This window comes from Hyla sarda, chromosome 7 (genome assembly GCF_029499605.1).
Source record: "Hyla sarda isolate aHylSar1 chromosome 7, aHylSar1.hap1, whole genome shotgun sequence".
In the NCBI taxonomy this organism is placed as follows: Eukaryota; Metazoa; Chordata; class Amphibia; order Anura; family Hylidae; genus Hyla; species Hyla sarda.
In genome coordinates, this window is record NC_079195.1 from 201,520,008 (window position 1) to 201,534,300 (window position 14,293).

The 14,293-nt window shown below is 41.6% G+C and overlaps 1 protein-coding gene across 3 annotated transcripts in view; it reads right to left on the bottom strand.

Moving 5' to 3' along the window:
• The window catches only part of SCP2 (sterol carrier protein 2), a 55,678-nt gene that overhangs the window by 300 nt on the left and 41,085 nt on the right, over positions 1–14,293 (bottom strand). For all 3 annotated transcript variants that reach the window (XM_056532215.1, XM_056532216.1, XM_056532217.1), the window contains 4 exons: positions 9,794–9,884; positions 4,646–4,775; positions 3,399–3,478; positions 1–435 (listed from right to left, as the gene is read on the bottom strand). The exon at positions 1–435 is cut by the window's left edge. In XM_056532215.1, the coding sequence (XP_056388190.1) occupies positions 340–435; positions 3,399–3,478; positions 4,646–4,775; positions 9,794–9,884 (397 nt within the window). In that variant the 3' untranslated portion in view covers positions 1–339. The remainder of the gene's footprint in view (positions 436–3,398; positions 3,479–4,645; positions 4,776–9,793; positions 9,885–14,293) is intronic.

Sequence of the window (14,293 nt, forward strand, 5' to 3'; positions counted from 1 at the left end):
CAGAAAAATGTTTTAACCCATGAGCGTTGAGAAGACAGACAGGAGACGTCAGATTAGGTCACGCTGTTAGAAACAAAGTCCCCAACAAGTCCCCTCATTTCTAAACAGCCCGGCAAGTGTAGGTCAGGACTTCAGAAGGTCCCATTCATACACATAACAGTATATACACGTACACCCGCACGGGTACATGGCGCCTGCTGAGAAATGAAGGGGAGATCATTCTTATATTCTCGGGTAGGGAAAGCAGCAGCTGCGCTTGGTCCTTTAGAAGCCAACACTGATGGCATCTGGGCATCGCAGGGTTGGCATCTGCCAGGCTGGGGATTGGTCATGGTCTCCTCAGAGCTTGGCCTTCACAGGCTGCAGCTGCAGGCTCTGCAACTTCATGGCGAGTCCCATATTCCCGGTGATCTTCAGCTTGCCCTGGAAGAAAGCCTGAAAGGCGTGAACCAGATTAGTAACAGTAAACGTATAAGTGATTATCTATAGATGTATCGTGCTGGTCAATGGCCCCTGTAACAAATATTAAAGGAGTACTGCAGTCTTAAATGGACAAAGAAGGCCGAGTCCACCGCAGTATCAAAGCAATGCGTGAAGTTAATTCAGCAATCAACCAACATGGAGAACAGGTGACGCGTTTCGGCCACGGTAAGTAGCCTTAGTCATACGTATAACTACTTACTTACCATGGCCGAAACGCGTCACCTGTTCTCCATGTTGTCTGATTGCTGAATTAACTTCACGCATTGCTTTGATACTGCGCTGGACTTCTTTGTCCATTTACTTCAGGAGACCTGGGTCCGGTCTCGTCCGTGTCGCGGTCCAGGCGGGAGGGTGAGCTGTACTGATAAGCTTCGGTGAATACTGCGGTCTTAGACACTTATCCCCTATCCGCAGGAGATCGCAGGGGGGTCCCACCGTTAGGACCCCCCCCCCCCCCTGCAATCAGACACTTACCCCCTATTCTGTGGACCGCCCGCGATCTCCTGTATGTGGACCCGGCATTGCCGCAGCTAATGCGTGTGTCGCCGACCTCACTGAGGTCGACAACATGTCCCCTCACTACAGCTCTATGGGAGAAGAACGAACATTGCATCTCCGCCTCTCCCATAGAGATACATGGAGGGGGCGTGTCGGCCGCGATGTCATGCTGAGGCCGATACACCGCCTGCAAGGGAGAGCCGCTGAAAAGCTGGGGCCCAGTACAGGAGATACGGGATATAGTGTCTGATCATGGGGGTCTGAACGTTGGGACCCCCGCGATCTCCTGTATGGGGCCCCAGCTTTGTTGAGGCTCTGCGTTGCAGGAGGCATGGCAGCCGCAGCATGACGTCACGGCTGACACGCCCCCTCCATGTATCTCTATGGTGGGACAGGTGGAGATGCAGTGTTCGTGCATCCCTGCTTCCCCCCATAGGGCTTATTTTTTTGCGCTACCAAATTATACTTTGTATTGACATCAATCATGTCACCATAAAATTTATGGCGAAACCAGAAAAAAAAAATATTTGCGGGGCAAAATTGGAAAAGACAAACAAAAAAAACACATTTTGTAACTTTTGGGGGCTTCCAATTCTATGCAGTGCACTTTTCAGCATAAACAACACCATATCTTTATGTCCATACGGTTACAAGGATACCTCATTTATATAGGTTTTATTTTACTATTTAAAAAAAACTATAAACTACCTGCACCAAAATTAGTAGGTTTAAAATTGTCATCTTCTGACCCCTATAACTTTTTTATTTTTCCATATACAGGGATGTATGAGGGCTCATGATGTGAAGTTTTTATCGGTACCATGTTTATTTTGATGGGGCTTTTTGATGGCTTTTTATACATTTTTTAGGGTATACAACGTGACCAAAAATACACAATTTTGTTTTTTTTTTTTTACGTGTACGCGGTTTCATTTTTATAGTTCGGTCATTTAAGCACGCGGCGATACCACATATGTTTATATTTATTAGGTTTATATATATTTTTTAGATGGAATTTGGGAAAAGGGGGGGGGGGGTAGTTAAACTTTTAATTTGGAGTATTTAATGGGTTAACGGGTGTTTTTTTTTACTTATTTATTTATTTATTTTTTTTTACACTTTATTAGTCCCCTAGGGGACTTTTAGGAGGAATCATCAGATTCCTCATACAGATAAATGTAGTCCCATAGAACTCCATTGATCTGTGTGCTCTGCGCTCGATAAAGTCTTGCTAAACCAGGCTATATCAATCTCAGAGCCGGGACCAGCAGAGGATGAGAGGTAAGCCTTCTGGCTACCTCAGAAGTGGATGCCCCCGCCCCCCGTGATCGTGCTGCAGGGGCGTGATCCACGCCACTGGATCACCAGGGACTGGTTAAAGGTCCCTTTAGACGCCGCTGTTAGCTTTGACAGTGGCGATTTAAAAGGTTAAGGTAATAGCCACGGCGATGGCCACATGTCGGCTATTAACAGCGGCTCCCAGCTACAGGAATCAGCTAGGGGCCGGCCGGTATGGCGCAGCCTCAAGTCGGGAGCTTGCGCCATACACTGTTAACGGCACAAGGACGTGAATACACATCCTTGGTTGGTAACAGGATGAGCTTGCTGGCCCCAACTTATGTCTATGCCTGATTCCCTATGTGTGGCCTAGAACGTCAATCTCGGGGTTTGTAGTCACAACTTCATGTCTAGTTGGACATTATCCAGAATTAGAAAAAAAAAAAAAAAGCGCCCCACCCCGTCCTCAGGTTGTGTGTGGTATTACAACTTGGCTCTTCACTTCAGTGGGACTGAGCTGCATTACCACACACAACCTGAGCACGGGCGCTAATTCTGGATAACGTCCAACTAGACGTGACAAAGTTGTGACTACAAACCTCAAGACTTCTGTTCCAGGCCACACATAGTGAATCAGGCATAGACATTAGAAGAAAAAAAAAGCGCCCACCCCGTCCTCAGGTTGTGTTTGGTATTGCAGTCCCACTGAACAGAATGGAGCCAAGTTGTAATACCACTTGCAATAACCTGAGGATGGGGTGGTGCGGTTTATTTTTTTAAATTTTTTTTTCCCTTTGTTTTTTCTATTCCTGAATTATCCCATTTTAAATTCAAGATAAAAAAGCAGAAATTAACAGATACAGGGTCTATGGCTCGACATGGGGACTACAGTTGGCTATAAACTGTCACCGGCAAACAGTGCGGTATCTAAATTCTTCATAGCCCTATATTGCAGTGTTTCTCAACCAGTGTGTCTCCTGCTGTTGCAAAACTACAACTCCCAGCATGCCCGGACAGCCTTTGGCTGGGAGTTGTAGTTTTGCAACAGCTGGAGGCATACTGGTGGGTAAACACTGCTATATTGGAAGCAGATTACTAGATTGTGCCCGATCTTACTGGGCTAGAGGTATCATACTTACTGTCTGTGGATTGATCTTGCCGGTCATCAATGATAGTAGGTCAGCATCTGACATGGTGATCGTACAGTCGGGTTTTTGATCTGCAACACAAATGATCAAAGAAAAATTTAAGTCTGTTCTCCCTATCTGGCAGCACAGTTATATAAATAATAAATATATTTAAATAATATTTATTATTAAATATATTAATTTAATTTGTCCTTTTTTTTATTTTTATTTCACAGCTAGAGCTCATGTACACAGCAAGGCCCTGTATAGCAGCAAGTCCCTATGGTTTTACATTACACCCTATATATGGCGCCTATGTGAGACACTGGATTCTTTCCCAGGAGCAATGCTCTGTAATATGGCAAACCTTCTCTAATGCAGCATCCAGGATTAGAAAAACAGAGCTCCTTTCTTCCAAAAACAGCACCACCCCTGTCCTCAGTTTGTGTGTGGTATTACAACTTGCTTCATTCACTTCAATGGGACTAAGCTGAAGACAGGTGTGATGCTGTTTTTGAAAGAGCTCTGATTTACATTGAGCTAAACAACTCCTTTAAATCTATATATCTATCTATATTCATATAATTTTAATTTTTTTATAATATAAATATATACACATATTTGTATGTAGATAGATAATAAAAATAACAAAAATATTATATATATATATATATATATATATAACCAAAGGATAAATTGGCCAGCACTATTGATCCAAACTATTGTAAAAACCTGGCTTGCAGGTGCAGGCTGCTGGGCTAAATATACAGCAACAGGAGAATACAGCAGCACACTGCTAGCACAAAGATATAGATGAAACATGAGTATATAGATAAAACATGAGTATATAGATAGAACATGAAAAGCTATACAGCTGTAATGCAATAAATGAAGATATGAAAATATGAGGTACTTAGCTTGCAAATTTGGCGCCAAATAGCGTGGACCGTCCCACCACTGTAAGGTGACCTCATTCTGGGACGGACCCTACACTGTGTATATGCCTCTGCTAGCTGTGTATATGCCTAGCTAAGTACCTCATATTTTCATAGTTTCATATCTTCATTTATTGCATTACAGTTGTATAGCTTTTCATCTTCTATCTATATACTCATGTTTTATCTATATACTCATGTTTCATCTATATCTTTGTGCTAGCAGTGTGCTGCTGTATTCTCCTGTTGCTGTATATATATATATATATATATAGCTTTGCTTTACTGGCACCATAACACCGGTCCATACTATGGCTGTGTTACCTGAGTTAAAGTGCACAGAGCCTTTGCCATTCTTCACATCAACCACCCAAGTTGCCTCTTCTCCACTAGGTCCTTCCTTTACCTTAAAGGCAAAGACTCCGCCAATCTTCTTAACAAACTGCTCTCCTTCCTGCAGGACAAGCATTAGAATGCAACATGTAAAATCATAATGTACTACAGTCTTAAAAATCTGTATCAAACCTAATATTAAAGGGGTACACTGGGGAACTGAACTTATCAGACATATATATAACATACACTGCTCAAAAAAATAAAGGGAACACTAAGATAACACATTCTAGATCTGAATGAATGAACTAATCATATGAAATACTTTCGTCTTTACATAGTTGAATGTGCTGACAACAAAATCACACAAAAATTATCGATGGAAATTAAATTTATCAACCCATGGAGGTCTGAATATGGAGTCACACTCAAAATCACAGTGGAAAACCCCACTACAGGCTGATCCAACTTTATGTAATGTCCTTAAAACAAGTCACAATGAGGCTCAGTAGTGTGTGTGACCTCTACATGCCCATATAACCTCCCTACAACACCTGGGCATGCTCCTGATGAGATGGAGGATGGTCTCCTGAGGGATGTCCTCCCAGACCTGGACTAAAGCATCCACCAACTCCTGGACAGTCTGTGGTGCAACGTGGCATTGGTGGATGGAACGAGACATGATGTCCCTGATGTGCTCAGTCGGATTCATGTCTGGGGAACGGGCAGGCCAGTCCATAGCATCAATGCCTTCCTCTTGCAGGAATTGCTGACACACTCCAGCCACATGAGGTCTAGCATTGTCTTGCATTAGGAGGAACCCAGGGCCAACCGCACCAGGATATGGTCTCACAAGGGGTCTGAGGATATTATCTCGGTACCTAATGGCAGTCAGGCTACCTCTGGCAAGCACATGGAGGGCTGTGCAGCCGCCCAAAGAAATGCCACCCCACACCATTACTGACCCACCGCCAAACTGGTCATGCTGGAGGATGTTGTAGGCAGCAGAACGTTCTCCACGGCGCCTCCAGACTCTGTCAGGTCTGTCACATGTGCTCAGCGTGAACCTGTTTTAATCTGTGAAGAGCACAGGGCGTCAGTGGCGAATTTGCCAATCTTGGTGTTCTCTGGCCAATGCCAAACGTCCTACACGGTGTTGGGTTGTAAGCACAACCCCCACCTGTGGACATCAAGCCCTCATACCACCCTCATGGAGTCTGCTTCTGACCATTTAAGTGGACACATGCACATTTGTGGCCTGCTGGAGGTCATTTTGCAGGGCTCTGGCAGTGCTCCTCCTTGCACAAAGGCGGCAGTAGGGTCCTGCTGCTGGGTTGTTGCCCTCCTACGGCCTCCTCCATGTCTCCTAATGTACTGGCCTGTCTCCTGGTAGCGCCTCTATTCTCTGGACATTACGCTGACAGACACAGCAAACCTTCTTGCCACAGCTCGCACTGATGTGCCATCCTGGATGAGCTGCACTACCTGAGCCACTTGTGTGGGTTGTAGACTCCGTCTAATGCTACCACTAGAGTGAAAGCACCTTCAGCATTGAAAAGTGACCAAAACCTCAGTCAGAAAGCATAGGAACTGAGAAGTGGTCTGTGGTCACCACTTGCAGAACCACTCCTTTATTGGGAGTGTCTTGCTAATTGCTTATAATTTCCACCTGTTGTCTGTTCCATTTGCACAACAGCATGTGAAATTGATTGTCAAGTGTTGCTTCCTGAGTGTTGCTTCCTGAGTTGCTTCCTTGTTATCAGTGTTGCTTCCTGAGTGGACAGTGTGATTTCACAGAAGTGTCATTGACTTGGAGTTACCTTGTGTTGTTTAACCCCTTAACGACCACGGACGTAAATGTACGTCCTGGTTTGGCGGGACTTCCCGCACCAGGACGTACATTTACGTCCTGTGTATGACCGCGAGCATCGGAAGGGTGCTCGCGTCATACGCGGCAGGTTCCGGCTGCTAGCAGCAGCCGGGAACCCGCCCGTAATGGCCGACATCCGCAATCCCACGGATGTCCGCCATTAACCCCTCAGATGCCGTGATCAATACAGATCACGTCATCTGCGGCATTGCGGTACTTTGATTGGATGATCGGATCGCCTGCAGCGCTGCTGCGGCGATCCGATCATCCAGCATGGCGGCCGGAGGTCCCCTCACCTGGCTCCGGCCGTCTTCAGGGGTCTTCTGCTCTGGTCTTAGATCGAGCAGAAGATCACCGATAATACTGAGCAGTGCTGTGTCCTATACATAGCACTGCACAGTATTAGCAATCAAATTATTGCTATAGATAGTCCCCTATGGGGACATAAAAAGTGTAAAATAAAAGTTGAAAAATGTAAAAATAAAGAGTAACAAAAAAAAAAAAAAAAAGTGAAAAATCCCCTCCCCCAATAAAAATTGTCAAATTTTCCAATTTTTACCCCCAAAAAGCGTAATTTTTTTAAAAATAAACATATTTGGTATTGCCGCGTGCGTAAATGTCCGTACTATCAAAATATAATGTTAATTATCCCGTACGGTGAATGGCGTAAACGTAAAAAATAAAAAAAAAATCCAAAAATGCAGCTTTTTTGTCACATTTTATAAAAAAAAAAAAAAAGTTATCTAAAAGTTTTATATATGCAAATGTGGTATCTAAAAAAAGTACAGATGACGGCACAAAAAATGAGCCCTCATACCGCCCTATATACGGAAAAATGAAAAAGTTATAGGTGGTCAAAATAGGGCGATTACTGATTTTGTACAAAAAGTTTTAGATTTTTTTTTAAGCGGTACAAAAATATAAAAGTATCTAACCATGGGTATCATTTTAATCAAATTGACCCACAGAATAAAGAACACGTGTCATTTTTACCGTAAATTGTACAGTGTGAAAACGAAACCCTCCAAAAATGTGCAAAATTTATGTTTTCATTGAAATTTCCTCCCTAAAAAAAAATTTTTTTTTGGGTTCGCCGCACATTTTATGGTAAAATGAGAGGTTTCATTACAAAGTACAATTGGTCACGCAAAAAACAAGCCCTTATATGGGTCTGTAGATGGAAAAATAAAAGAGTTATGGATTTTAGAAGGCGAGGAGGAAAAAACGAAAACGCAAAAATAAAATTGGCCTGGTCATTAAGGTGAAAATGGGCTTGGTCATTAAGGGGTTAAGTGTTCCCTTTATTTTTTTGAGCAATGTATATTATATATATATTTATTGCAGGCTGAGAGAAGAGTGAGGGGGGAGAGAAGACATCAGATGAGCAAAGGGAGAGGGCATGGCATGGATGACAAGCAGCCTAACACTGCTGGGGCTTCAGGAGACTGGGAAAGCTGGGTGACAGGCAGTACACAGTGCAGGGCTCACAGTACCCCCCCCCCCCCCCCCACAATATTGTGTTATTTATATATTATTGTTGTTGTTTTTCCACTCCCACAGGAAAACCAGGCAATGTTGGGTGCTCAGCTAGGTAAATATAAAATGATACAAATATTTAGTTGCTCTTTTACAACTGCAGATTTATCCCTACAAGCCCCATTCACACCTGAGTATTACAGAAGGACAGTACAGTATAGATCCATCATTGTGCACTGTAAAAAGTACATGTGTATTTATTCTAGGTCACTCAAGGGAACGCACTAAAATTTAGATTTTGCCCTCAGACCTTCACTTATCAGAGAACAGCTTCACCGATTAGAAAAATGATCTTTGATCCGATCGACTGGAATGTTTTACTACAGCCTTGGTTGTAAAATCTGAATGTATGTTATAGTCATCTTTTTGGGTCTGACTAAGGGCATACATACCATAGTGACAGACTATGTGGCTGCCCTTGGAGAAAGGGGGTCCTGTTCCTGTGTAGAACTCCTCTATCCAAAAAACAGCACTTTTAGCAATTTAAAAGGGGTACTCCAGTGAAAACCTTTTTTCTTTTTAATCAACTGGTGGCAGAAAGTTAAACATATTTGTAAATTACTTCTATTAAAAAAATCTTAATCCTTCCAGTACTTATTAGCTGCTGAATGCTACAGAGGAAATTCCTTTCTTTTTGGAACACTAATGACATCATGAGCACAGTGCTCTCTGCTGACATCTCTGTCCATTTTATCAACCGTGCATAGCAGATGTATGCTAAGGGCAGCATGGTGGCTCAGTGGTTAGCACTGCTGCCTTCAGTGCTGGGGACTTGGGTTCAAATCCCACTAAGGACAACAATAAATAAAGCGTTGTTATTATTATAATAACGTCAGCAGAGAGAACTGTGCTCGTGATGTCATCAGAGAGCATTCCAAAAAGAAAAGAATTTCCTCTGTAGTATTCAGCAGCTAATAAGTACAGGAAGGATAAAGATTTTTTAATAGAAGTAATTTACAAATATGTTTAACTTTCTGCCACCAGTTGATTTAAAAGAAAAAAGGTTTTCACCGGAGTACCCCTTTAATGGAAAGGGAAATTGGCTCCCACATTCAGGACAGTCATCCATTATCAAGAACAGTGGTCTTCAAACTGTGTTCCTCCAGATGCTGCAAAACTACAACTCACAGCATGCCCGGACAGCCAACAGCTGTCCGGGCATGCCGTGATTTGTAGTTTTGCAACATCTGGAGGGACATAGTTTAAAGACCACTGAGTCAGAACACAGAGAAGTTGCAAAGAGTGTCTCCTGCTCTGGAGGACCCAGCACATCCATATAACACACAGACAGTCCACTGATTACAGTGCAGAACTATATTTCACCTGTGGGGGCACTGCAGGGAAACTGAACACTTGCTGGCTAGTTTGCAAAGAAATGGGTGTGGGGAGGAGACGCATCCATTTTGTTTCCTATTTTTTTATTAATTATATATATATATATATACACACACACACACATTATATATATATATATATACGGTATATACACCTTGGACATTAGTAGACAGCTATGTAAAAAGTTTGAATACCTGAATTATGGTTAAAAAAAAGAAATCAATAAAAAAAATATCTATTTCTATTTATTTATTTCTTTATTGATATTTTATTTATCACATTTTTTACTATAATTCAGGGATAAGTGCTAAAAGTAGGCATTTTTCAAACTTTTTACATAGCTGTCTACTAATGTCCAAGGTATATATATTTATTATGCAGAACTTTAACTTACTGACCTCTTTCAACTTTTTCTCAATTTCATTGAACACATATTGGGCTTTAAATCCATTGCCAGCGCTGGTCGGGTTCAGCTGGATACGGGAAGAACTGAGGAAAAAGATCAGTATTAGTTCTCGGAAAATTCTACTTTTGGAAAACATTGTACAACAATTTATATTTGCATATAAAGTAACTTCGGAACTTTACTTGTTTTGTATTGCTATTTAGTCTTTGTTTAGACATTTATCAAAACCTGCGAAGAGAAAGAGTGGTGCAGTTGCCCATGGCAACCAATCCGATCCAGAAAGCAGTGCATTGTGGGAGCTCAGATTGCAAGGTTTAAAGCCTGTGTGATCCTCAGCTTCAGTGGGGGGAGACGGAAGCCACGCTGGGCGGTATAGTTGCCAAGGCAACCGTACCCTTCTCGGAGTAGTTCCGTGCATGGGTCCTTTGCATCAGAAAAGGGCTTGCGCACGAAACTTTGCTATATGTGGTATGGTTGCCCCGGCAACTGTACTGGCCGGCATGGCCTGCGTATTCCTACATGAAGCAGAAGATCACACAGGCCTGAAACTTTGGACTTAAAGGGGTACTCCGCCCCTAGACATCTTATCCCCTATCAGGGGACAGGGTCGTGCGACTATTTGATAAATAGATCGCATGTAAGCAAAATTAAGTTAAAAAAAAATTGTCATATAAAAGCCATATGTTTGAAAAGAAGGATAAATCTCCTTCCATATGTATACTACCAACATGGGCCACTATACAGGCATACAGTGCCACATGTTGTCCATAGGCTCCCATTATAAAGCACATACTGTGCCGTATGTATACCACAAGAATTTCTTATGGGCATGCAGTACATTGGGGTGGTGTGTCAATAGGCCATATGGATACATTTGGAATATGCATTAAGATCTATCCCAGAATATACACTGACCATAAAGGAAAAGGTTATGTGAACACAGTTTAAAGGGGTACTCCGGTGGAAAACAATTTTTTTTTTCATATCAACTGGCTCTAGAAAGTCAAACAGATCTGTAAATGACTTCTATTAAAAATCTTAATCCTTCCAGTACTTATCCGCTGCTGTATGCTCCAGAGGAAGTTGTGTAGTTCTTTCCAGTCTGACCACAGTGCTCTCTGCTGACACCTCGTTCCATATCAGGAACTGTCCAGAGCAGGAGAGGTTTGCTATGGGGATTTGCTCCTGCTCTGGACAGTTCCTGACACAGACAGAGGTGGCAGCAGAGAGCTCTGTGGTCAGACTGGAAAGAACAACTTAACTTCCTCTGGAGCATACAGCAGCTGGTAATGTTTACACCACATTCAGGCTTTAAGTCCACAGTATATGCCGGAATACCAGCAAAAAGATATGCTGACAAACACAGCGGAGGGCCCATATACTTGAATTTGCTGAATGTAGTCTACTAGTGCCTATGTTCGATCTATGTTCCAAACATATATCCTTATATTTTTCAGGACTCTGAAACGTGGTCTACGGCACATTTAAGACCTGCAAAATAATAGTATACAATTGGGAAATGGACAGAACATAGTCACCAGTAGACTACATTCAGCTCATTAGTGCAATGAATAGGCCCAAGATAGTTTTCGTTGGCATTACCTTTTTGCTGATATCCCAATATATACCTTGGACCTACAGCTTGTGGTGTGAACATAGCCTTGGATTACATTCCTATGACACACTACACTAAGCAGGGATAGAATGACCCTGTTACTATGTTATATAGTACATTTTTCTGCCATTTGCAAAGCAAGGGGCTGGAACGAGGTCTCATCTTCAGCTGTTATTGAGTTTTGGATGATAAAGTTCATGGTTACTCAATAGTTCCTGGATGCATGACAGAGAATTCAGCCATAGACCCTGCTCTTAAAGGGGTATTCCAGGGAAATTTTTTTTTTTTTTTTTTTTTTATATCAACTGGCTCCAGAAAGTTAAACAGATTTGTAAATTACTTCTATTAAAAAAATCTTAATCCTTTCAATAACTATCAGCTGCTGAAGTTGAGTTGTTGTTTTCTGTCTGGTAACAGTGCTCTCTGCTGACATCTCTGCTTGTCTCAGGAACTGCACAGAAAAGAATAGGTTTGCTATGGGGATTTGCTTCTAAACTGGGTGGTTCCCGAGACACGTGTCATCAGGGAGAACTTAAATGGAAAAGAACAACTCAACTTCAGAAGCTCATAAGTACTGAAAGGATGAAGATTTTTTAATAGAAGTAATTTACAAATCTGTTTCACTTTCTGGTGCCAATATATATATATATATATATATATATATATATATATATATATATATATATATATATATATATATATATATAAAAAATTCCTGGATAACCCCTTTAAATGGTAAAACTTTTTTTTTTTTTTAAATCAACTGGTGCCAGAAAGTTAATCAGATTTTAAATTACTTCTATTAAAAAAAATCTCAATCCTTCTAGTACTTATTAGCTGCTGAATACTACATAGGAAATTCTTTTCTTTTTGGAACACAGTGCTCTCTGTGACATCTCTGTCCATTTTAGGAACTGTCCAGAGCAGCATATGTTTTCTATGGGGATTTTCTCCTACTCTGGACAGTTCTTAAAATGGAAAGAGATGTTAGCAGAGAGCACTGTGGTCGTGATGTCAGCAGAGAGCTCTGTGTTCCAAAAAGAAAAGAATTTCCTATGTAGTATTCAGCAGCTAATATGTACTGGAAGGATTAAGATTTTTTAATAGAAGTAATTTACAAATCTGTTTAACTTTTTGGCACCAGTTGATAAAAAAAAAAAAAAAAAAAAAAAAAAAAAAAGTTTTACCCTTTAAGAGCAGGGAGTTCCCCTTTAAAGACATATTTCCGTCTCATAAGGTGATAATATATTGCTAGCAGATGCCATCACATTACGATATAGGGACATGTCTGCACTTCCGTGGAATCTGTAGTGGTGCACAAGGTAGGGTAAAGCCACAGGTAGAAGAAAGACGATACCAGCATTCATCAGTAATGTACAGTGAAGATTTATTATGCCATAGTGTAGTACAAGGACGCGTTTCGGCGTGGGAGCCTTCCTCAGCTGTCTGCCTAGGCAGACAGCTGAGGAAGGCTCCCACGCCGAAACGCGTCCTTGTACTATACTATGGCATAATAAATCTTCACTGTACATTACTGGTGGGTGCTGGGTATCATCTTTCTATCACATTACGATAGACGGGGGTCTAACCGTTAGGGCTTCCACTGATCCTGAGAATGAAGGGGGTTCAGTACTGATTTGGTAAGGTGTACCTTTCTTCCATTTACTATGTGGGGGTCTATCCACTACCTGAGGGCACAAAGGGGTGGCCTAGCTACTATACCGGGCCTGTCTAGTATATGGGGCACAAAGTGGGCATTGTTAGAGTGCGGGGCAATACATTTGGGGAATTTGTAAAGAGGTCGGAGCAAGGAGCCTAAACTGTTTCTCCGACAGATTCTATGGGGACAAGACATTGCTGGTAGAAGTCTTTACGATGACCCAGGCTGGATGGAGAAGAAAAACACCCCCCCATCCAAGAAGACACCCAATGTGAGTCACTGGATGTAACTGCACTGCCGTGTCTTCTACATTCTGCAGAACCTGTGTGCAGCTGGTAGATTCCATTTTGGGGTCACTTCATGGGAGGGGGATATTGGTCTTTATATTGTGGATTTTATTCAGTTGTATCAGTCATTATGTGGTAGTGATATGTGGGTGTGGTGGTATTATTTGTCCCTTGTATACAGGTATTTATTGGTAACATTAGTCTCAGTATACAGGATTTGGTCAGTAACAGCATGAAGGTAATATGTATAGTGATTATATTATCTTCATGTATACTGGTTTTATTGGTCTCAGTATACAGGATTCGTACAGTAACAATATGATGGTAATATGTGTGGTGATAATTTCTCCTTGTATACTGGAATTATTGGTCTCAGTATACCGGACTTGGTCAGGGACAGTATGGTAGTAATATGTATGGTGATAATATATCTCCTTGTATACTGGTATTATGGGTAATATTGGTCTCAGTATACAGGATTTAGTCAGTAACAGTATGATGGTGATATGTATGGTGATAATATTCCTCCTTGTATACTGGTATTATTGGTCTCAGTATACAGGATTTGGTCAGTATAAGTATATTGGTAATATGTATTGTGATCATATTCCTCCTTGTATACTGGTATTATTGGTAATACTGGTCTCAGTATACAGGATTTGGTCAGTAACAGTATGATGGTGATATGTATGGTGATAATATTCCTCCTTGTATACTGGTATTATTGGTCTCAGTATACAGGATTTGGTCAGTATAAGTATATTGGTAATATGTATGGTGATAATATTCCTCCTTGTATACTGGTATTATTGGTCTCAGTATACAGGATTTGGTCAGTAGAAGTATATTGGTAATATGTATTGTGATAATATTCCTCCTTGTATACTGGAATTATTGGCAATACTGGTCTCAGTATACAGGATTTGGTCA